This window comes from Lingula anatina, chromosome 4 (genome assembly GCF_051362555.1).
Source record: "Lingula anatina isolate TDL-2025a chromosome 4, LinAna3.0, whole genome shotgun sequence".
Taxonomy (NCBI): Eukaryota; Metazoa; Brachiopoda; class Lingulata; order Lingulida; family Lingulidae; genus Lingula; species Lingula anatina.
This window is the reverse complement of record NC_141770.1, coordinates 13773919-13798176: the sequence shown is the minus strand read 5'-3', so window position 1 is coordinate 13798176 and position 24258 is coordinate 13773919. Positions and strand designations below refer to the sequence as shown.

The window sequence follows — 24258 nt, the reverse complement described above, 5'->3', positions numbered from 1 at the left end:
ATGGAAACGCACAACAAATTTACTTTACCTTATTTAATACAATAAAAAAACTAAGATTTACATTTTGTTCACTGGGTTTTAGTGGTGCTATCGCGTTTATATCAATCTACAGTCAGGAGTATATAAAACACTGTACATATGCAATGTGGCACTGAAAAATACTCAAGCCTGATATAAAAAATACCAAATATTAAGAGTTTTGTTAAAGCCCTTTGTGCCATATTCTTTCAATATTCTATGGATTTCACGAAGATTTTTGGAGGGTATAGTAGGTATTTGCCATATTATAAAGCAAGAAAGGAAAACAAAAGATACGCAAGGAATGGAATTTCACCTCAAAAAACTGATTGATGAATAACTTTCTGCAAACAACTGCAATTAATTTATCATATTTTGAAATACAAAGTAATAATCCTGTTGTTTTTGTTGTTTTAATAAAGCAGTTTTCATAAGCTTCCATCCATTTGCAATGGTAGCATTTAAAATATATATAAAATGATAACCAGTTCTCATTTCCACTGGTTTAAATGGGCTCTCGACTGTATAAAATATAGCCATAATCCATATTTCCACTGATACACAGAAGGATCTTGGCAATGAATATCAAGGTGAAATCCTTTCATGCCTATAAAATGGATGTAGTGATACAAATGAGTTTAACATATGAGCTACTACAACCAGTTTCTAATACTGTTGAAAGTAGATGAAGCCAGGTATCAAATTATGTGCCTATTCCAGTTTTTATGACTCACATACTGCTGTTAAGTTCTTAACCACTAGAAACTTTAGTGTCCTTGGCAATGACAAGTTATAATAATCAAATCTTTGATTGTTTCATAAAAATAAAACTACTGCCACTCAACTTAATATAAAACAAAAATACAAAATATAAATCAAGTACGGTCCTGAACTGTTCATTTCAGTAAAGACTGTGAGGCCATTAACAACATTCTAAGTTGCCGAGTCATCCTATCTGTGGGGTTCGCATTTATATATTCAAGGAGTTTTTGCACCAGATTGTTCAGGACTGCTGGCATGTGTTCCCTGGTCAGAGAATTAGTAGGCTCCAGGTTCATCACTGCCTCTTCTAAGTATCTGAAACAATCAACAATTTATTGGTTTTAATTTGTTTTATTTGAAATCTTATACAACTTAATAACAGATATTGATTCTGATACAAATACAAATTGAGTTTATTTCATCACAGACCCTGATTTTGCTCAACTGCAGTGGCTTAAATTGGAACTAACAGTAAATTTTCTACTTATATCTACTTAAACAGACATGATATCATTAGATTTCAAAATGCAATGCCTTTGTTTAATTCCACTAACATATTTGAAAAAAAAAAAAAATCAATATATCAATTAAACTTGGGTCTCATCTAGCAGTTGCTATAAAAATGTTTCAGTTTTGCAGTTAGACTTTGTTAGCATATACTTACTTGTGTTTGAATCATGTGTTATTGTCCAGGTCTGCAGAAAGTATAGTATATACTTACTTGTGTTTGAGTTTTGTGTTATTGCCCAGGTCTGCAGAAAGTATAGTATATACTTACTTGTGTTTGAGTTCTGTGTTATTGCCCAGGTCTGAAGAAAGTATAGTATATACTTACTTGTGTTTGAGTTCTGTGTTATTGCCCAGGTCTGCAGAAAGTATAGTATATACTTACTTGTGTTTGAGTTCTGTGTTATTGCCAAAGTCTGCAGAAAGTATAGTATATACTTACTTGTGTTTGAGTTCTGTGTTATTGCCAAAGTCTGCAGAAAGTATAGTATATACTTACTTGTGTTTGAATCATGTATTATTGCCCAGGTCTGCAGAAAGTATAGTATATACTTACTTGTGTTTGAGTTCTGTGTTATTGCCCAGGTCTGCAGACAGCTGCTGTATGAGAGAGAGGAGGACTGGCTGCTGGAGTGGGCATGGCGTCTGGTTGAAGACCTGTGACGGGTTCACCGTCTCACAGACATACATCACAAGACTCAGATCAGATGCTGATAAGGCCTGAAATATTATACAACATAATGAAACAATACTTGTTAATGTTTTCTTGCCTAACTAATACAGGATTTTCCATTAATTTGTAAGCATGTGCTGCACTTACATTTTAGTGAGAGAGAGAAGTTTTTTTCCAAAGAAAAATGAGCTAAATTGCTGTGATTCAAAGCTAGTGCAGGCATACACGTTTGTCATTAATAGAATGAAATTTTAAAATTTAGAGTTGGTAGCAGTCACTTTTGTTCAGGGAAACCAAACAGGTAGGGCAGCAGAGATATTGATGTCATGCCAAAATATAACCACATAACATTGGTATTCTAGCTGCTAATGCAGGTTCCATTGCTAAAACCTGTTTAAAGTACAGAATGACATAATAAAACAAAATATTTCATATATATATATATATATATATATATATATATATATATATATATATATATATGACATTTACCTGCTGAAAAGCATTATTTAACTGCCCCTGCTTCAGTAAGTGGTGAATTGCTGCTTGCTGTTGTTGAGGGTCCACAAAACCAGGCACAGGGGTAGCTGCTGTAGAGCGCATGGCTTGTGCGATGCTCTCATTTAATCGCTCTTGTTGATCACGTAAGGCATCTGAGACCTCATCTCGGATAGTTGACTTGAGGCGTGTGATCATGGCCTCCTCCAAACTGTAACAAAAAAATAAAAATAAAGTAAATTAAATAAAATTTGATAAATTATTGAAAGAAATTATTTTAAATTTTAATTTGAAAAGAATTAAAATCAATCCATTAAAATCATATATATATATATATATATATATATATATATATATGCCTATACTATATTAACTGCTAACAAGTTCTTCTGATAAAAAGTATGTAGCCATACCAAAAGGGAAAGCTCTCCAGCAATTAGTAATCATAAAAGATTATTATATAACTAAACATTATTAAAATTTTAACAAATACATTAAGAAATTTATTAACACATTGCCACATGACACATAACACATGAAAATAGTCCAATTCCTTTATATAGCAGACTAAAATACTTACCATAATAGATTTTCACTCTAACTACTCAACAATTTACAAAGAATGAAAAACTAGAGGATCAGAGAGGCGATACCGCCTCCGGATATTGTACCACCAGCTGGAGTAAGCGCATTCGAATGGAACCACCATCCCCCCCCCCCAAAAAAAAGGGACACCACAACCAGTCTTGTCCTTGACAAGCTCTATGCAATAAACAAGAATTTTCAAAATATGCAAAATAAAAAAAAAACAAGGCAGCAAAGCTGTCAAATATACAGACAAAAAACAGAAAATAAAGTTGCAAAAAAAAAGGTCATTTTGTCAATTTTGATGCAATAATAAATAATGCTTATAATACCACTGTCAGTCAACACTGAATTTTAATCATGCACAACAGGTAACATAGTCAATAACAGGAGCAGTTCCAGAGATATTTTCTGACAGTATTCCAAAGTATCTATGTTGATCCATCCTCCATTTTGATGGTCTTCCAACAGAAAAAAAATAGATAGCAGTCAATTTAAACTTAATAACCTGTCTTCCGGAAGACCCAGAAGATGGTCTCAATCCACCCCTTCAATAAGATTACAGTTTCAGGACCATGAGAGACCAAAGTCACATGATGAAAGTCTCAATATTTGAAAAATGATGACAGTGAATAAAATAATATTATATAATGTTTAAAGACATAAAAAACAATACAATTGCTTATGTGGAAATACAGACAGAAAATGTGCAGAGCCTAGAGCGGATGAGAGATAAAAGTCACAAATGCAAGTGTTTGAGAAAAAATTGTAAAGGAAAACATAACAAAACTAGAAAACCATGGAGAGTGCAGACCTCTGCCAAGGCAGCAATTGTTGATTATTATTGATTATTGATTGATTATTGAGCCAGACCACCACTAAAAACTAATCATTGTCCTCTTTGGCCCAATCCTGACAGTTCCTGAAAATTTCAGCAAAATTGGTCCATAACTTTTTGAGTTATGTTCATGACAGACAAACAGGGGTGAAAATATAACCTCCTTGGCAGAGCCTGAGGTAAATATAATTTCAATGAAGCTGCTATTCAAACTTTTAATCTTTGATTATATATATTATCAATTAATGCAGGTTAATATATATAATAATTTGCAGGTTATATATATATATATATATATATATATATATATATATATATATATATATATATATAATAACCTGCATAATTATCACTGCTTCCTTATTATTAATATAGCAGAGAGCTTAACTTTTGGGAGTTTACAAGGAAATATCAACAAGTGTGCTTTATGTAATCTCCTTTAATGGCCTATCAATTAGGCAAATGGCTTTATAACTCAGAAATTAGCTAAGTGATACCCAAGGGATATTAACAGACTGACCCTCTCAAAGGTCTTTCAGGCCCATAAGTCACATCTTAAGAAAAGCACAAAACAATAATGCACAAAATAGGAGACTACCAATTCTGATGCAATAATACATTAGTTTTACTGCAGAGTCAACATCAAATTTTAATTATGCACAACAGGTAACAACGACGGAAGTAAAAGCATAAGGCTTCAGGCCCATCAGAGTGCAAGTTTATACTTAGAAAGTGACAGAATGAGAAAAATGAAAATTTCACACAAAATTGCATAAATACAATAATAAATGATAACCCAATTGACCTGGCTTTCTAATTTGAACTGCATGCCAATCCTAAAAATCATACTTGTAAGTTAAAAATAATAATAAGTAACACTAATGTTTGCAGTAGCAATGCAAAAATATTGTTGTCAATTTTGATGTAACATTACATAATAAATTATACAATAATTATCACCAATTTTTGATTTAATATTGACAATAAATAGCATGGACATGTAGAAAATTTGATTACCATTCGGCTTCATGTCCATGGGAGCTCCGAGTCCCACAATGAATATGCCAAAAAGATAATGAATATTTCACTCAAATGTATAACTTCCAGAAAAAGAAACCAATTAGACTGCTTTTCCAACTCATTCTGCATTTTAGTCCTGTGTTTGTTTTTTTAAAGGTTTGACAGTCATAACACGGTTTTCCCATAATGGTCATCATGGCAGCAGCACCAAAAATTGTGTTTTCTTCTATTTTGATGCAACATTACATAATGCTTAACAGCATAATGACCATCAATTTTTAATAATAGAATATAAGTAACATGGACATTCAGAAAACGTGACAAGCAAAGGTCTTCAGGATCATGGAACTTCAAAGTCACACCTTGAAAATGCCAATATGTGAAAAATTAAATTTTCATAAAAAACTGTTTAACTTCCAGAATAAATTACCAAACAGACTGCATTGCCTACTGAAGCTGTATTTCAGCCCCATGTTTCTTTCCTGTAAGTTTGAAAACAGTAAGTGACATGGTTTTTCTTAAATGGTCATCATGAGAACAGTGCCCAAAATAGGGGTTTCTTCAAATTTTGATGCAATATTACATAATGTTTAACAGCATAATGACCATCAATTTTTAATAATGGAATATTAGTCACATGAACATTCAGAAAACGTGACTAGCAAAGGTCTGCAGGCTCATGGAACTTCAAAGTCACACCTTGAAAATGCCAATATGTGAAAAATTAAATTTTCACAAAAAACTGTTTAACTGCCAGAAAAAATTACCAAACAGACTGCACTGCCTACTGAAGCTGTATTTTGGCCCCATGTTTCTTTCCTGTAAGTTTGAAAACAGTAAGTGACATGGTTTTTCTTAAATGGTCATCATGGGAGCAGTACCCAAAATAGGGGTTTCTTCAAATTTTGATGCAATATTACATAATGTTTAACAGCATAATGACAATCAATTTTTAATAATGGAATATTAGTAACATGAACATTCAGAAAACGTGACTAGCAATGGTCTGCAGGCTCATGGAACTTCAAAGTCACACCTTGAAAATGCCAATATGTGAAAAATTAAATTTTCACAAAAAACTGTTTAACTGCCAGAATAAATTACCAAACAGACTGCATTGCCTACTGAAGCTGTATTTCAGCCCTATGTTTCTTTCCTGTAAGTTTGAAAACAGTAAGTGACATGGTTTTTCTTAAATGGTCATCATGGGAGCAGTGCCCAAAATAGGGGTTTCTTCAAATTTTGATGCAATATTACATAATGTTTAACAGCATAATGACAATCAATTTTTAATAATGGAATATTAGTAACATGAACATTCAGAAAACGTGACTAGCAATGGTCTGCAGGCTCATGGAACTTCAAAGTCACACCTTGAAAATGCCAATATGTGAAAAATTAAATTTTCACAAAAAAATGTTTAACTGCCAGAATAAATTACCAAACAGACTGCATTGCCTACTGAAGCTGTATTTCAGCCCTATGTTTCTTTCCTGTAAGTTTGAAAACAGTAAGTGACATGGTTTTTCTTAAATGGTCATCATGGGAGCAGTGCCCAAAATAGGGGTTTCTTCAAATTTTGATGCAATATTACATAATGTTTAACAGCATTAAGACCATCAATTTTTAATCATAAAATATTAGTATAATGGATATTCAGAAAATGTGACTAGCAAAGGTCTGCAGGCTCATGGAACTTCAAAGTCACATCTTAAAAATGCCAAAATGTAAACAAGACAGCACTGTTCTGAAATGGGTTTATTTCCATTTTTAACACTTTTTTTAACATAAAACAAAATAAACAGTTTGTTGCCATTTTTATATGACCAACCAAGAAAATTGATGAGATGGGAAAAATATCAATAGAACAGTGTTAAATGTCCAATTTCCTCCATTCTGAAATTCTGAACATAGTGGATGATTGAATCTGACAAACTGCAATGATATGAGTTTATTTCCATTTTTGACACTTTATTACACAATACACGATAAAAAGTTAACTATCATTTTTACATAATCAATTAACAATGTTGTAAAAATGCTGGAAATATCAAACAAACACTTTTACTTATCTTATTATTTAAATAATGAGACTGTTAACATGCCTAAGAATTGAATCTGAGGAAATGTGAAAAAACAGCATAACTTCTAAAATAAAGGCCCGATTATGCTGATTTTCGAACTCAACCTGCGTTTTAGTTAGTTTGACTACTCCTGTGAGTATAATGACAATTGGCCTATCTGTTTTTCTTATATTGTGTTATCAGTGTTGCATATATGCTGAAAAAGTGAAAAAAACAGCATAAATTCCCTTAAAATGACCCAAGCATGCTGATTTTCGAACTTCACCTGCATATTATGAATATTCATCAGTTCTGTAAGTTTCAAGCCAAAAGGTAAAATGGTTTTCCACTTATCATGTTATCGGGGTTGCATATATGCTGAAAAAAGTGAAAAAACGGCATAAATTCCCTAAAAATGACCCCATCATGCTGATTTTTTAACTTGACCTGCATATTATGAATATTCATCTGTTCTGTCAGTTTCAATCCAAAAGGTAAAATGGTTTTCCACTTATCGTGTTATCGGTGCTGTATATATGCTGAAAAAAGTGAAAAAAACAGCATAAATTCCCTAAAAATGACCCAATCATGCTGATTTTCGAACTTGACCTGCGTATTATAAATATTCATCAGTTCTGTAAGTTTCAAGCCAAAAGGTAAAACCGTTTTCCACTTATCGTGTTATCGGTAAAAGTGCACGCCAACGGCAACGGCGACGACAGACGCAGGTGACGGCTATATGTACAGACACATCTGTGTCTGTACATAAAAAATGAAAAAACAACATAAAAATGGTCCAATCAAGCAGATTTTCCAATTGGCCTGTATTTTCCTAAGATTGATCACTCCTGTGATTTTCTAGACACTAGGCCTATTAGTTTTCCTTGAAATGTGTTATCAGTGTTGCATATATGCTGACAAAAGAGAAAACGTAAGGGCAACACTGAGCATATCTCTGCTAGTTTTGAAGATATGAGGGGCAAGAAAATATGCAATGGTCAGTTCATGGTATATGATTTCCTATTCAAGTTAATTAGTAACTATGGGTATCTCCTTGCTAATTTAGGAGATTAAGAGGCCAGAAAACATGCAAAGTACAGTTTATCATAAAAAGTAGGTCAAAGGTCAATTTCAAGGTCACAGTTAGATTGCCAGTATATGACTTCCTGTTCAGGTTCAATAGTAACTATGGGTGTATCTCTGCCAGTTTTCAAGATATAGGGGAGATAATTTTTGCAAAGTTCAGTTCATGGTGAAAAGTAGGTCAAAGGTCAATTTCAAGGTCACAGTTAGATTATCAGTATATGACTTCCTATTCAAGTTCAATAGTAACTAAGGGCTTATCTCTGCTAATTTTTGAGTAATTCACATTTTATTTTCACCAATGAATTTTGGATGTTGAATTTTTTGATATAGTGCAATGCCTAAGCCGTATCAAAAACAAAAAAAAAATGGACACCACCCCCAGTGTTGCCCTTGACAAGTTCTACAAAATGCAAAAAACAAGAGTTCTCTAGCATTAACGGTTCCAGAATTAGAGAGAATTTTCAGTTTCAGCATCTAATGGCCGCTACTACCATGAAAATGCACCGATTGACCTCAAACTCATGAAAATGAAAGATGACCCTAAGGGTAACACCTGCCCATAATATTATAGGTAAGATATGTTTCGTTTTTTTAATATCGGCTGAAATAAAAATTTTCTCGCAAAAAATTCCCATTTTTAGAAAATTTTGGTCCGTTTGACCTTGAAATAAAGGTCAAAGGTCAAATCCAAGGGCATATTTGAAATCCTCACATATGACTTTTGGTCAGCCATCTGTAGTAATATTTCCCATAATTCCATTGGTTTGGGAGATATTTAGCATTGAATTTTCAAAATTTTTGACAAGGGTGCATTTCAACGAACGTCACGCCCAGGTCAATGCACCAACTGAGACAAAAAAACCTGGGGGTTCAAGTTGAGATTATATGTGACCCAAATCCAAGAGATGGGGACACAGGTCCTGGTGGTCTAGGAGGAGAAGCGGTAACGGTGACTCGTATCCCACGTCATCCTGCGGAGCCGCAGGAGCCGGCGGAGCCGGCGGAGCTGTACGAGACGGGTCGGGACAAAAACCATGAGTACCGCCAGCGTACGCACTGGTGGTACTAATAAATGATAACATACAAACAAAAAACTTCAAGGTGAGTTAAAGGTAAGACTTTATAGCTATTGACATATATCCCAGAATTCTGGACCATAAAAAAAATGATACACTTTCAATCCTGAACACACTATTCCAATACTGACCCTGACATAGTCTGCTGCAGGTGCTTGTTCACCTCAGTCTGGACACTGGTCACCAATCTCTGCTGGACACTCTGGGTACTGGACTTGAACTGTTCCATGGCCGCCTGGAGCTGACTGCGGACGTAGTCCTTTGTCTCATTTTGGCGCTGATTGACCGAGTCCATGTGGGACTGAAGCTGCTGGACATCTGTGTGAAATAAATTATGGCATGAACTTATATTATAATTTCAATAAGTAAAAAGTTAATTTATTAAATAAATCAAATTTATTTCTTCTACTGTCTGACACATTGTATAAGTATAAGAAAAGCAATTTGTTAACTTATCAATTTTATGAAATAGAATTCATCACAGACAAAGACAGAACTACATCAAACATCACAGCATGTATATAAACATCTCCATTATAATAGTACTGAGTGTGAAAACACCAACAAAAATATTTAATTTAAAAATCTGAAATATGATTTTGAGCAATTAAACATAATCGCTAAGGTAGGTGGATATCTGTGTCTTACATTCTTGCGTTCCTTTATGAAAAGCTTCATTCAGCTGTCCAGTCATGTGCTGACAAGAACGTTCAAACCCTGGCAATATGGTGTTCTGAAACGTTTCCCTATATGCTGAGATCACTGTGCCTGAAACTGCCTGTCCTGCTGCCTGCCCTATAGCTTCTACCGTTTGCTGAAATATAAATATCATATAATATATGTCATTATTTAAAATGGGAATTTTAAGTGGTGGGAATTCATTCAAATTTTTTTTTCATTTTTACATACTGTGACATGTATTTATTTGTTAAATGTTTGATAATACAAACGCATTAATGAAAAATATATATGCAATATACAGATGGATAATAAGTAAAGCCTTTCACGCACTTAGGCTCTATTCCCATAGATTTTAGATCGATCTATCCCCGCGGGGAGTCTCACTAGATTACTTTCAGATAATCCGACTTAAATGTCCGTCCCGCCTACTACAAGCAGTAAGGGGGTAATTAACTTTTGTGTCCGCCCGGCTGACAGCTATTTAGCGTGAACCCCCAGGGGGTTAGGTCGATCTAAAGTAGGTCGATCTAATCTATGGAAATGGGGTGTTAGATAATGTTACGTTCAGATGTGCTCTTACTAACACTAACTGGCTTGCTTCAATTTTTTTTTTTTTTTGGAAAGGATATTCTTTACAAATTTAACATGCACACAGCGTGACATCAAATGTAGTCAAAACTGTTTTATCAGTAACAAAACTCTTTCTCAGAATCTCAACCCCAGAACCTTTTCCCCCTTCCCAATTTCCTTTGATCCTACCATTTGGTAAAAGACCTTTTGCCTTACCATTTACCCAGTGATCTTTAACCTTACCTTTGACCTGACCATCTTGCCAATATTATCTTTCATCACAGAGTCTGTTGCAGTGAGTTTCTGAGCCATCTCCCTGTGAAGGTGCTCTTGTAATGGGTGAATCATTCTTTGGATAGCTGGAAATGTTCACATTGAGTAAACATAATTCAACTTTGTGCTTGTCACAGCTAAATTGTATACAAAAAACACCTCTCCCCGTGTCAGTGAGTTGACATATTAAGTTGTCAATCACTAGGCTCCGGAAAAGATTTTTAATAAGATAAAAAAAGAATACATTAAAATTAATTTAACAAGACTCGGCAGAGAACTGAGTACTACTACAATACAATAGAAATTTTTCATAAAATTTCTTTTCAAAGTTGTTACAGATGTTAAAATTGAAATTCATGAACTAAATCAGGCAATATTCCTATTCGAAATTTACAATTTTGAAATTCCGCAAATATATTTAATTTTTCCAGTTCATCCCTTAGCAAAATGTCAGACCTGCTGCAAATTTGCAGTGAACTTGCAGCAAATTTGCTGCAATATTGCTGCAATCTGCAATTCTTTCTTGCAAACTCACACGGATATTATCTTATGTGACAAGCAGAGCCGAGCCTTGCCATTACGGTGGTCCCACTTACTTGGCACTACAGAATTTTTTATCTCTGTCTTGACTGCTGTGTCCAGACTGGCAATAACCTTATTGACCAGAGCCTCGGACAATGTGTTGACCACCTGGTGGCTGTCATGTTGTCTGGCGGAGTGAGTGCTACTTAATGCCTCCCTTAATCTCAAATCTGAAATAAAACCATAGGTTAACAAATAATTTAATGAGTGACACGGACATTAGTCCAACGCATATACACAGACATGAGCATGCATGCACACAGTCACATACAAAATCTACAGGCTACTTGGTTAATTTCAACTTTCAATCCAGATCCAATTCAATCTAGAAATGATATGCAGTAGGCCACTATATATAAACATACATGACTATAAGTCTAAAACATTACCCATATGATGTGTTACTTCTTAAAACAAGTCCAAAATTCCCATTTAAGGGACTCCTACTGATGGATTTGACTGAAATTTTCATTCTTGAAGACAAGGCCAATGTTCAATCTAAACAGGGATGTGAATGCCACTTGGTGAAAAAGTCACAAAACATGGTGTGGGTTCCAGGGGGATGTCTAGGACAATGATATTTTTGGCTCCCAAAAAAGTAAAAAATCCGTCAATAGTCAGACAAATCTCACCCCTGTTACAAATACATTTGTGAAACAAGGTGAGCAACCCTACCCTGTGAGTGACCATACTGTTCCAGTGCGGTCTCCAGGCGGTTTCCAAGCACCCCCTCCATCAGTGCATTGTGCTCCCTCTGCTGGTGAAGCTGTGCCTTAAGACTGGCCAGCTCCTGTCTCTGGTCTTGTAACAGACTCATGATGTTCTGCATGGCATCTTGAAGCTACAATGGGGAAACAGGTGAGAGATAACATTCAGCAATTACTGCAGTTAAAACAACTACATCCTTTTTTCAAGTTGTCATAAATTCATGTGGGTAATCATACAGTTTGATGTTTGTTGGGGTTTAAAAATGAGGAATAAATCTCCCTTAGATTAGTCTATAAGAATATGCATTCACTACACTGAGAGAGGTAGAGTGAGGTAGAGAGAATCATGCTCTCTTCTTTTAAAGGGTGCAGTGACACCTAAATTCATAGACCCCGGTGTTTACCTGAGGTATAGAGCCAGCCTCCAGAGACCTTGCACTAGTGGGAGAGTAACTGGATGTCCTTTGTCTGGTGCTGGGATGTCTGTGAGATTTCTTCTTGGGACTTTCTGATGAGGATGATATTTCTTCACGTTCACTGTATTTAATATGTTTAAAAAATAGGTTATTCAAGAGTATAAGACATGACCCAAACCTGTGTGCAGTTTCATGATCTGTTCCTTAATTTTGCAACAAAAAGTAGTCAAATCCTCGCAGTATTGTTTCTAAATGCTACAATCATATTTGCAAAATAAATGCAAACTTTACAACATATTTTTACCATTTTTAATATGTCACAGATTTTCAGCTATATGTTCAAAATAATATTAATAAATATATTAAATTCAACAGTTGCAACTTCTGACTAAGATATTATCCTCCTTTTCAATAACTAATGAGTAATGAGATCGAGAGAGTAAAAATCTCTTTTAAATTTCTGGCTTCATTTCTAAACTATTTTTGAGTCACCTGCTGGAATCTGTCCTGCCTGTATGCTCTTCAGTCTCTTCTTCTATCTTCACATCTTCATCTTGGTCTTCAGTTCCATCACTAGAATGTATACTGAACTGTGTTCATTACATCATTGGGAGAAAAATCATCACAAAATCCCCATCTAGTGCAGCCATAAGATTCATGAATTTTCTGTGAAAGGACTGCACATGATAGCAATATTATCACAAAATCTCTATTTGGCACAAACATATGGTTCAAGAATTTTCCATAAAATGACCAACCCCGCTAAGAATGTGTAAACCAATAAAAATTAGAAGTATCCCTGAAAGTCATCTATACCCTTATCCCTTCCCTGAACTACCAAAAGGTGCAAATTTATTTGCTACAGCCATTATATTCTTTCATGAATTAACCAACAACTTAATAATAATATTCACTCTATTCAAAATATTTAAAACAGGATGACAAAGACTTCTTCATTTTACATGTAATACTGTGAAACATATTAACAATTTGTTTGTAATTTTCAATAAAAAAGCAATCATTATTATTATCATTAAAACAAAAATACAAATATGTGGACATGACAAACAAGTATAAACCAAAATTACTATTTTTTTTTTTTTGGCAAAGACAAAGTATTCCCCACCCTCAACATATAACCTACCCCTTTTCTTGACCCTCATCTGTCACTTTAGGAGCCTGTGGCCACACCCTCATCCCATAACTATGTTGTTCTTCCTCTTCCTCCTCTTCTTCTCCCTCCTCCTCCTCTTCCTCTTCTTCCTCCTCCTGTGCCGTCTCTCCAACCACATAACTTGGCTTGGCATCCATGATCTGGCCAACCTCAATGCTGGTCGTACTTGAGCTGCTGCTCTGTAGGTGTTGCCTCTTAGTGCCCTGACTCCCAAATAGTTCGTCCAGCATGTCGCCCTGACCTCCACCTCTGTCGCCAACCTTGATGCCGCCATTTTGAAAAGATGGCGGTTGGTTTCCTTTGATAGACGAGGATGTTGATGTAGGTGAACCCAGGAAGTCATCCAGGTCTTGTTCAGCTGCACTCAAGTTAAGCTTTGGCGTATGCTGGGGGGTGTGTTTGGGGGTGGTGGTCAGGCGGTTCTCTTCCCCTGGGGTGACAGGAGGGAGAGGGAGGGTCGTAGGGGTGGGGACATGACTGGAATTTGGAGTCAATGTCACACTGCTGGAGGGGGACATAACTGAGGCCCCGTGTTCCTCGTTAAGGGCTGACACGTGTGTAAAACTGCTGCTGGTGTTACTACTGTGAAGGCTCTCACTGGATTTCCTGTAAGGAGCAGACATGACATTATAATACACGTCTATAGTCTGATGAAGGCCTACATCAAGGTTGGCCGTAAGCTAATGGTATGAAAGTTTTTATGCTTGTATTTGATAATTTTTCATTTATGATCCAACTACCAAGCTAATAAACATTTTTGCTCATGTCTATAGTATGTTGCACTTGGACAAAAATTCTCTCTAAGAGATCACTGAACTTGTATGCCCACGTATGGATCAATCAAAGATCTCCACCCCTACTCCTTTTCTACTAGAAAATGTGTTACCACTTCTATTCCTATCTCCTGTCCTAAAACAACTTAAAATGCCTTACAGACTCTTAAAAACTCTTAAAAGCAATGATGCCACAAAAAGACAACTGTTGGGGAAAATGAAAAAGGCAAAAAAAAAAAATATAATAATAATAATAATAAAAATAAAAATTATTTTTTAAACCTGAACATTTTAATATATTATTATTATAAGTAGTAGTAGTGGTATTTTTCTTTCTTACCGAAGACTAGATGTAGTAGTAGTAGAAGTAGTAATATTTTGCTTTCTTACAGAGGACTAGACTAGTAGTAGTAGTAGTTACTGTAGTACTTTGCTCTCTTACCTAGGACTAGATGTGAAGGCATCGGGTGTGAGAAGCAAAGGCTGGGAGTTGTTGCCAGCAGCATCTTTGGCTTTATACTCCACATCTGATAATGATGTCACAGTATCCATACTTATGTCTGTGAGAGCATCACGCAAGGCTGGGAACGTAGTGAAGACAAAAGGTGCAATTGTAGGTAATAAAGCTCATATAACTTTGCATGAGACACAAACACATATTTAAATATAAAAAAAAATCTTTAAAAAGAAGCGTATAAGTTAATAGCAAAAATGCCAACAATATAGGCAAGAAATACCTGAGATCCAATAAATTAAACTAAGATTTTTATTCAAGGTTCACTTTACATGTTCAAAAAATTTTTTAACCAAATGGCTAATCTGCATGCTACATTATTTGGAAGTATATACCAACAATATGGGTCAAGCCATGAACTTAAAATATGTTTAGTATTTTTAAGGTCATCAAGCTATGACATTCATAATATAAAATATACATTCTACATATTCTAGTCAAAAATACAGAATCTAGTGGCTAATCAAGCAATGCAAATAATCATGCAATTTATGGTTACTGTACTTTTTCTTTAAAATTGTAAAGTTACTGTCTTACCTGTCCCATCCTGGGAAATTGAGCTAATAGATGGCGCTGGAAGGTTGGGCACAGACGTCTGCAACTCAAAGTGAATTTGTAGTTCTTGTAAAGCCCTGGAAAAATACATTACCCTTCGTAATGAAAATAAACAACTCTTTCTTTTTCAGTAATTATATTCCATAAGTAACCTATTACAAAACAATGTTATTTCTCAAAACAAATGTAAATACAAAATTGTTTATTATAGATATAATGGTTATGAAATAATTTTTAAAAGTAAATATGGGGGAGAAAATGAAGTGGAAACTTAAAATTTTAATAAAAAGAATACAATTAAATATCTCCCATGGCATGCTGTTTCTAAACAACAAAACAACAATTTTTTTTTTACCTACAGACAATTTTAGGGCAGTTCAAACATTCATTTTCAGTAACTAAAGGAGGAAATCATTCAAAAAGTGAAAAAAAAAATCTCATATACCAAAAAAGATGGTTATTCGGTACTAAAACAACATCCACAATAAGTTATGACCTAACAAATAATGTAAACAATACAATGACAGAGTGATAAGAAAATATATGCTGATGTATCTTCCAGGATAGACACTGACATTTAGTGAAAAAATCAGGAAATATGGTGTGGGGTCCAGGAGTCCACCCAGGCCACTGATACTTTGGGCTCTCAAAGAGTTGGAAATCTGCCGATAGTTCATCCCTGGCCTTTATTATACTACTCTACCTGTGTTGCACTGTATATAATCTCACTAGACATCCCTTGATGCCATCCTCATCTCTGGCCTCTTGATCCTCGTCATCCTCATCCTCATCTAGATTACCTGGAACAATAGGCAGGATTTATCTTAAAGGGCAATTAAAATGACAAAATTTTGAGATGTGTGCCCTAGGAGGCTTCTCTTCCTGGATTAAAAATATTTGCCACTGTCCCTTTTGTTAGCATTTTTCAAAAAATATGCAAAATCTCTGACTAAATTTTGAAAAAAAATGCAAACAAATAAATACACAAACGAAATTTTTAAAAATTAGCCTGAAGTAGATAATTATTTTCTCAAGAAAGAAAACTGAGGACAATTTTGAACCTGTCCACTTACCAGAGTTCATTTCTCCACTTTGTTCTTGTGTGCTAGACTTCTTCACCACCTTGCTGCCAGCCTCTAGTATGGCCATACTGAGGCAAGGCTGGGTGAGCAGAAACTCAGAGACAGAGCTGACATGAGCCGTACCATGCTCTGCATCTTGGTACAGCTGGAGAACATTCAATACCTGAAGAAAGAAGCAGAAACTTGGAGACAGAACTGACATGGGCCGTACTGTGCTCTGCATCTTGGTACAGCTGGAGAACTACCTGAAGAAAGAAGCAGAAACTCAGAGACAGAGCTGAGAGAGAGAGAGAGAGAGAGAGAGAGAGAGATGTTGATACCTTTCTTTTGGTATCTGCCAGTACCATGTAGTTAGCACTGAGATCCAGACATGCCTTCAAAGATGGCTCCACTTGGAAGTTGGAGGGCAGGTCTGGTGGGGACACAAATCTGAGAACCAAAAGGTTAATTTTATATCATCACAATCATATTATACTGGCCCTTTGCATTGTATAGTATGGTGACCACTCATAAGTTACAAGCATCTCACAGAATTTTTAGTCCTGACTAATGTTTCTGTTCTAAGAGACTATCCCTTACACTTTTTGAATATCATAGTTACTGCAAAAATTTAGTTTTGTGTAAATGAAATATTCATGTAAGTATTAGACTTCTTTTATAAGTGTTAGAATTCTTTACATTGGTTAATGTGGCCACAAGATATAAGCACTTTCACTGATTCTGTTTTATAAAATATATAACATGTCCATGTACCATCTTTGTGAAAATGGCGATAATAAATTCCATTAAAGTTAATTTTTACTGTGTTCTATAAAAATGGTCAAAAGACCAGAATAAAAAGCATTGAATAACACATTTTTATTTAATACATTATTATTATTTATTCTGTAAATTAGAGTCCAAAGTTACCTTAGTGTCTGCAGACAGGTCCAGGACTCACAGCTCCAGATTTTCAGTTCTCGGTTGTCATTTGCTCCAGTCAGTGCAAACTTCCAAAACTGCACCCTGTCAAAAGAAGAAAAATATTTACACAACCGTTAAACTCACCAATACAAGATGTGATTACTTAAAGCATGGGTTATTATCATTAAATGAAGAAGCATTTAATGAAATTTGCTTACAAGCAAAACGACAAGGTCACATATAAAGAATGGAAAATCTGACATTTTAGTCCTTGATACAAGTCAAAAGTCTTTTATAGAAACTTTAGAATGCATAATTTCATAGTACTCATAAAAATGTGTATCATTATAAGAAAACAATCTTTGAGAAGACCCAAACTGACTGTCTATATCAACCGTCAATATCTTCAAAATATTGCTCACAAGGGGCTTTTGTATATTTTCAGAACCAGTCTTGTGATCTAACAGAACTGAAGCCATTGTAGCCTGTTGTTTTATTCTGATGTACAGAATTTTCAGAAAACTTACTCTGGTTTGGGGTTCTTGTGGTCATCCAAGAAGAACAAACTAGACAGAGGCAGCCCATCATGTGGTTTCCACTCATGTAGGCACCTGAGGCAATTGCAAGATGAAAAAAAATATCAAAATTCTGACTTGAAGTTGCTAATTTTTACACCACCTCTGTAGATAGGTGTAGACACATTGGGCAAAGAAAACTAACACATCACCATATTATGACATGAACACGACAAAAACATCACAGTATTTTAAACCCTATACCTTGGTGTTGCCTTGTCTTGCATGTAAACTTGAAAGAACTTGACCTGTCCATCAAGACTGGCTGTGGCCAGGGCAGTGCCATCCGGGGAAAATGCAGCATCCACTATGGGCTAGAAATACAGTCAATAAGGCTCTTACCTTAATCTTTAACATTATATGTTATTACATGTATTATAAAACAGTGGCATAAGACATGTAACCCTAAGGAGTTGGGAAGAAGTAACTGTTGTTTGTTTTTTTAATCTAAAAAACTCTTTATCATAAAATGTGATATCTACAATATATATATTTTAACTGCTTCTTAACTCGCAAACTGGCAAATAAACTGCTAAGAACTTGATGCTGTCAAAATCTTCATGTATTACCCGAGTGTGGTTCTCAATGGCCAGAAAGCCTATATCTATGTCCTCAGCCCTGTGTGGTCCAGTACCATACTCTCCATTGACCATGTCTACACTCCATAACTCAGCCTGAACAAATAACACAGGAAAAATATTTCAAAATTAAAACTAACTGAAATAAAAAAAATAAATAAATGACTATATATATATATTAAAATGAGAGAGAGAGAGAGAGAGAGAGAGAGAGAGAGAGAGAGAGAGAGAGAGAGAGAGAGAGAGAGAGAGAGAGAGAGAGAGAGAGAGTTAGTTTACTGATGTTATTTTTGATGGTTTATATCCAATCCACATAATACTAGTATCCATAAAAATGCTGAATACTGCTATGTCATACCTTCTCATCATGGGTCACCACCAGCAGTTTGCCTGCGTCATGGGTTGGCATGTCCTCAGTGCCCTGTTCCTCCTCCTCATCAGGGATGTATGGACACCAGATGACTCTGTGGTAGCTGCTAGGTGGCGTCTCTGCAGGACGCACCACATGCAGGAGACAGGCAGTGCTGGGCAAGAGTTAAGGTTCACAAGGATTCTAAATTTAAGTTATAACTAATAATAAATACATTGTCCTCTTGAGAATGAATTCATCACAAAAACCCACAATACATATTATTTCCAACAAAAACAATTTAAAAAGTGCTTTCAGTCAAAAGAGAAAAAAATCCATGTGAATGTCTTGACATTTTTTGTCTAGAAAATCTCCAATTAAAAAATGAACTTTAACTAAGATTCAACTCCACACCCACCTTCTTACAAAATCCCTGGAAGAGTAAAACAATGCAAAGTTTTTTAAATCACAAAATCTCAGGCATGCTTGGTGACAAATGACATCACAGAAAACCTTTTTTTCTTAGAAAAAAAACTGCATTTGATTTTATAAAATAGCAAAACAGTAAATATCAGAACTGACTAGCACCTCACTTTCAAGATCGAAGAAACCAAAGGATACAGTATTTTACCATCATCTGTGTCATCAGCCTGGTGGACAAACAAATTACCCATCTCGTCTACTGCCGCAATGATCACGAGTGTGTGATGTGCGAATGCTACGTCCATCACACGTCCGGTAAAACCCTTTAAAAGTGCTCGTTCTGCAGTCTTTCTGTTGATCACCCGAACACAGCCACCAGATTTTCCTGGAAGGTGAAATGTCGAGGTTTTTAAATTCTTTGATATGTTATAATATTTAAACCAAACCATTTTTAATCAGATAAAGATTGAATATTGACATGGCCATGAACTAAAGACCTCAAAAACTTTCACATCGTAAAATATTTTAAAATGTCCTTGGATAAGAAAACAGTGTTGATAAAAAACAAGGGACTAAAATGCACAATACCTCATGCTCCTTATTTTATGTCTTTATAAAATCATAACATAATGATGATATGATATACCTACATATATAAAATGAAATATAACCTTGGTATGATATGAATTTAAGAGTGCATTCACAACAAGTTGATTTGCACACAAACAGATCCGCAGACTAAATATGGCCGACCAACTTAAAAGCAATGCCCCTGATCCCCTGATGGTCTCCCTGCCTCCACATGTGCCATCGCTGCAGGGGCGCAGCAGTTAAACCTCCGAGCAAAGATTTAATCTGTTCGCTGGTGTGTGTGTGTGTGAATGGAGGTAGGGAGACCATCAGGAAATTCAGTGGCTTGCTTTTAAGTGGGGTCGGCCATATTTAGTCTGCGGAACAGTTAGTCCATGGATCACCTGTTCTGAATGCACTCCAAGTCTCAGCTTCAAGGTTCTTTAACCATTCCCATCACCCTCATTTTTAATTCTTACAGGGTCTCTTTCCTTAACATTTCCCCTCATCTTGCGCCTCTTCATGTCCAGGAAAAAAGTATGTTACAGAGAAATTTAACCTAGTCTCAACTCTTTAGAAGTGAATTGAAAGAAAGAAAAGAGACAAACAGGCTTTTGGAAGAAAAAGGGATATTATATTTTCTCTGTCCTTGGTCAATTTTCCTCAGTCATAGTTGATTTTTGATGAAAGCAGATATTCCTAATGTTAGCAAGCCGATAGCAGTCAGATATGATAGCATTAGCAAGCAGACTACGTTCAGATCCCCCATCCACTTATGTTTTTAATACTGTGTTCCCAAAACCTTATGGTACTAGCAAGATCAATCAATCTCAGTGGGGATTCTCACTAAGGCGCAGTCAACTTAATCAGCTTAATAAATTATTGTCTGGCATGCCCCCTTGCAACGCAGCATGATCAATTAACACCATGGACCACAAAGTTTTCCCGACTTGACTCAATTACTTTAAGTTTCAAGGGGGATGTGCCAGACATTTAAGAACTTAAAGTGAATGTGATTTAGAAAGAATCACCAAAGAGTTAGATCAATCCAGCTAGTATGATAGGGTTATGGGAACACTCCCTAAGAGGCATATTGCAACATATATTATCTAAGATGCGAGCCATGTTAGGTGTATCCTGTATCTTGTTCTCACTACACTTGCATGCTTCTCAAAATTTTGGCAAAACCATTAACGTTCAATGTGCAAGTGCTTGTTCTTTCTTGCAAGAGAATTTACCTGTACCATTACCAGACAATAGAGAGTTTCCGGTGCAGTTGGGATACGACGGCTAGATTGTTACGTATGTGCTAATGTATCCAGTAATGCGCTTCTCTCTTCGCGTTCCGGTAATGTCCCGGAATGCTGGCGCTCATTCCAATATAATAATAACAATATACGGCCCCGTAGCCATCTATTTCCAAGGGGGGGATTATTTTTAATGAAAAAGGAGACAAATATTACCCAAAAGTGCAATTTTTCCCAACAAAAATGGCGGTTCGTAAGAACCCCACGATCAACCCCCGACTACGTGCCTGATAAACCAAAACTAGCGGCTCCTCTCTGTTAAAAAGTCGAAATTTGCATGAACGTACACTTGAACTATTGTAAAAAAAAGTATATAAGTCATATAAATTAGCAAACATAACCTTAAATAACTATTTTCAATAATATTCCGCACTGGCTAGATAGGAGCGCTTGTATTCCGCAGACTAGATGGGATGATGGAATATGAATGCGGTGAACGTCACAAGTGCGCACAAACCGATGACGTATTAATCTAGCCGGCGTATCTCACCGGCAACGGAAACTCTCTAATAAGCATTACATAGCAAGTTCAGCATGCAAAAACTGGAATTCTGAGAAGCACAAGAAGACTTAGGTACGACTATTATTTTCCTTGACATAATCATCATCACAAATCTCTTTTACTATCCCAGATTTCTGATTTCCTTGACCATAGTGGTTAATATATAAATTAAACCTAACCTAAAAGCTTAGCAATACATCTAGATTCTATTGATTATAAAAGTTTACAAACCTGTGCCTGAAGAGACATGTAGACAATCATGTAAAAATAATTTGAAAAATACGACATTTTATTTTTTGAAATCTTACTTGCAATTATGACTTTTTTGCTTTTTATTTTTTTTTTTCAAATTATGTATTTTTAAAATAATTTAGTTAATTAATTTCAAAAATGGTGAATCAGTAGTTTAAAAAATATACAGTTGTTTCATGTTGTATGATGAGTTTCTTCATAAACAAAAGTTTCACTGGCATTCAGTTGTATAACACTTCATACAAGTACATTTTTAAAAGCAAGTATAAATATACATTCAAAGTTCTCTCTTTCCTTGATAAATAACATGAAACTCATCTACAAACTTTCCATGCACCTGAAGCAACAACAATGAAAGGCAGTAATAAGAAAGCTTTACTGTAACAACTAATATTGGTCATCATATTGAACAGTGACACTCAGGATGCTATTCTAGTCACTGATAGTGGGAAAGCTTTTATCCATGATATACTGTACACCACATGGTTTTCTCACCTGTCAGAACATATGACATGTGTATCCCATCCCTGTGTATAGCTACCAAGTTCCCAATGTAGTATTTGGGCTCCCATTCAAAATTTACCATTGGGGTGATTTTCACCTTCAAAAGAGAATAAATATTATAACTACAGTTACAGAACCTCAGGATGGCAGTAATTATAAAAACTTACTTTGTATTTTTCTGTGAAATTTATCACTGTTTGGTCTAAAAATTACCAGTACTGCAAGAAAAGGGTTGTTGTTTTCACATGCCATTGATGACATTACAACTTTTTGCACTCTCATTATTAAACATGTTTACTTAATTCTGGTCCGATAGCAAGAACAGATTTCAGAACAATTGTGATAACTGCTGTTTTGGTTTTTAAAAGAGAATTCATTTACAATGTATTTGTTGTGAAATAAAGATCTCATATGAACATTTGATATCCCTTTAAGCTGTTGATTGAAGAAAAATTACTTTATTCTTTTTTTTAATTTATAAGTCTGTACCTTATTACTGGCTGGAACTCTCTCAGCGGCACCACTGGCCTGACTGGCAATGATACTAACATCTCTCCCATATACACTAAAACTATTGGCACTGTCATTTCCTTGTAAAATTCTGAGGAAAAGAGAATTAAAAAATTAATAAGTTCAACATTTCAATGAGTCATCTTAAAAATTGTAGTTTTATCAATTTTCGTACGTAAATTATCCCGCAGAAAGTCTTTATTAACTCAAATGTAATTTCCAATGGGTGGCCATGACATTTTCTTGTTTAGTTTTAGGGACCATTCCCACACCCTATCATACTAGCTGTGGATTGATCTATCTCCAAGGGGATTCTCGCTAAATTCCAATCAACTTAAGCGGCTTAGATGTCTGTCATGCCTACTGAAGCTGCTAGGGAGTAATAAATTATTGTTTGGCAGCTTAATTAGGCGTGCCAGACATCTAAAACAACTAAGCGAGAAAGCCCTTGGAGATGGATCGGTCCTGTTAGATTGATCTAGATATGGGAACCCAGTCTTATACTTACATCTGCTGTTTTGGCAGGTGTGCCTTCACCGCATCTGCAAAACTGGCACCTGACTCTCCACTGATATCCCTATAATAACAAATGAATGAAAAATGCAGAAAAAGTAAAGAGAATTAACATATCTGACCATTTTAGCATAAAATTCCCCAGACATATTAAGCATTCCTGGATACTTGGTTATATTAAAGAATTACCTTGCAGACCTGGCAAAATCTCCATCAGTGACAGAACTTGATATGCTGGAAACACCTTGGTGAAAAAAATGAATAAATGCATAAAAATTGTCAATCATATTTTTACTTTGACACCTAATGCTTTATGAGATGAATGGAAAACGATTGGTATTTCAAAAAGTGGGGGGCATACTGTATTACAATAAGCAGTTTTTTTACTATTTACATCATATCAGGTCTTGCAAAATCGCTTCAATAAATCGCATGCCTAACATATTACGTTATAACTTCTTAGCGTATTAACATTAATTTGCTTGTTCAACTTAATATTACCAATGCCAGTATTTGCTCACACATTTACCTGTGTTTCCTTGCAATATGTCCTTCAAAAGCTGGCTGGCCTCGGTCGTGTTGAAGGACGAACTTCCACTGGAGGTTTCCATTACGTTAGCTTTACGCTTGTCACTTGCATAAACCAATGTTTTAAGAACTACAATATCTTGTCAAATTCAGCATGCACGAAATGCCGCTTTTACGACAATCGTCCGTGAGCACTTACACGTGTAATCTCATAACCCAGTTTTTGTTTTAGTAACAAAAGGCAATATTTCTGTTTTCTTTGTCAGTGGAAACTTACCTCATAATAACTTA

The 24258-nt window shown here is 35.4% G+C and overlaps 1 protein-coding gene across 1 annotated transcript; it reads right to left on the bottom strand.

Moving 5' to 3' along the window:
* Positions 1-18: 18 nt before the first annotated feature.
* Positions 19-24186, bottom strand: LOC106150882 (enhancer of mRNA-decapping protein 4). Its single transcript, XM_087010205.1, has 27 exons — positions 23969-24186; positions 23629-23683; positions 23435-23503; positions 22906-23017; positions 22408-22513; positions 19480-19666; positions 18868-19033; positions 18501-18605; positions 18136-18245; positions 17884-17967; positions 17363-17458; positions 16774-16882; positions 16445-16616; positions 16075-16171; positions 15354-15448; positions 14745-14883; positions 13500-14135; positions 12848-12928; positions 12344-12476; positions 11908-12073; positions 11247-11402; positions 10621-10736; positions 9775-9940; positions 9258-9444; positions 2453-2669; positions 1844-2007; positions 19-1095 (listed from the first exon to the last, which is right to left on the bottom strand). The coding sequence occupies exons 1-27, from the start codon at positions 24048-24050 to the stop codon at positions 915-917; spliced, it is 3987 nt and encodes a 1328-aa protein (XP_086866331.1). The 5' UTR covers positions 24051-24186; the 3' UTR covers positions 19-914.
* Between the last annotated feature and the right edge of the window lie 72 nt (positions 24187-24258).

Bases quoted from the DNA above. Each gene is read 5' to 3' on its own strand.
- LOC106150882 (XM_087010205.1), bottom strand. From the start codon at position 24,050: ATGGAAACCTCCAGTGGAAGTTCGTCCTTCAACACGACCGAGGCCAGC. The intron at 15,449-16,074 runs GTAGAGTAGTAT...GTATTTTTCCAG, and splicing joins TTATATACAGTGCAACACAG to GGCTTTACAAGAACTACAAA. The intron at 12,074-12,343 runs GTAAACACCGGG...TCCCCATTGTAG, and splicing joins AGGCTGGCTCTATACCTCAG to CTTCAAGATGCCATGCAGAA.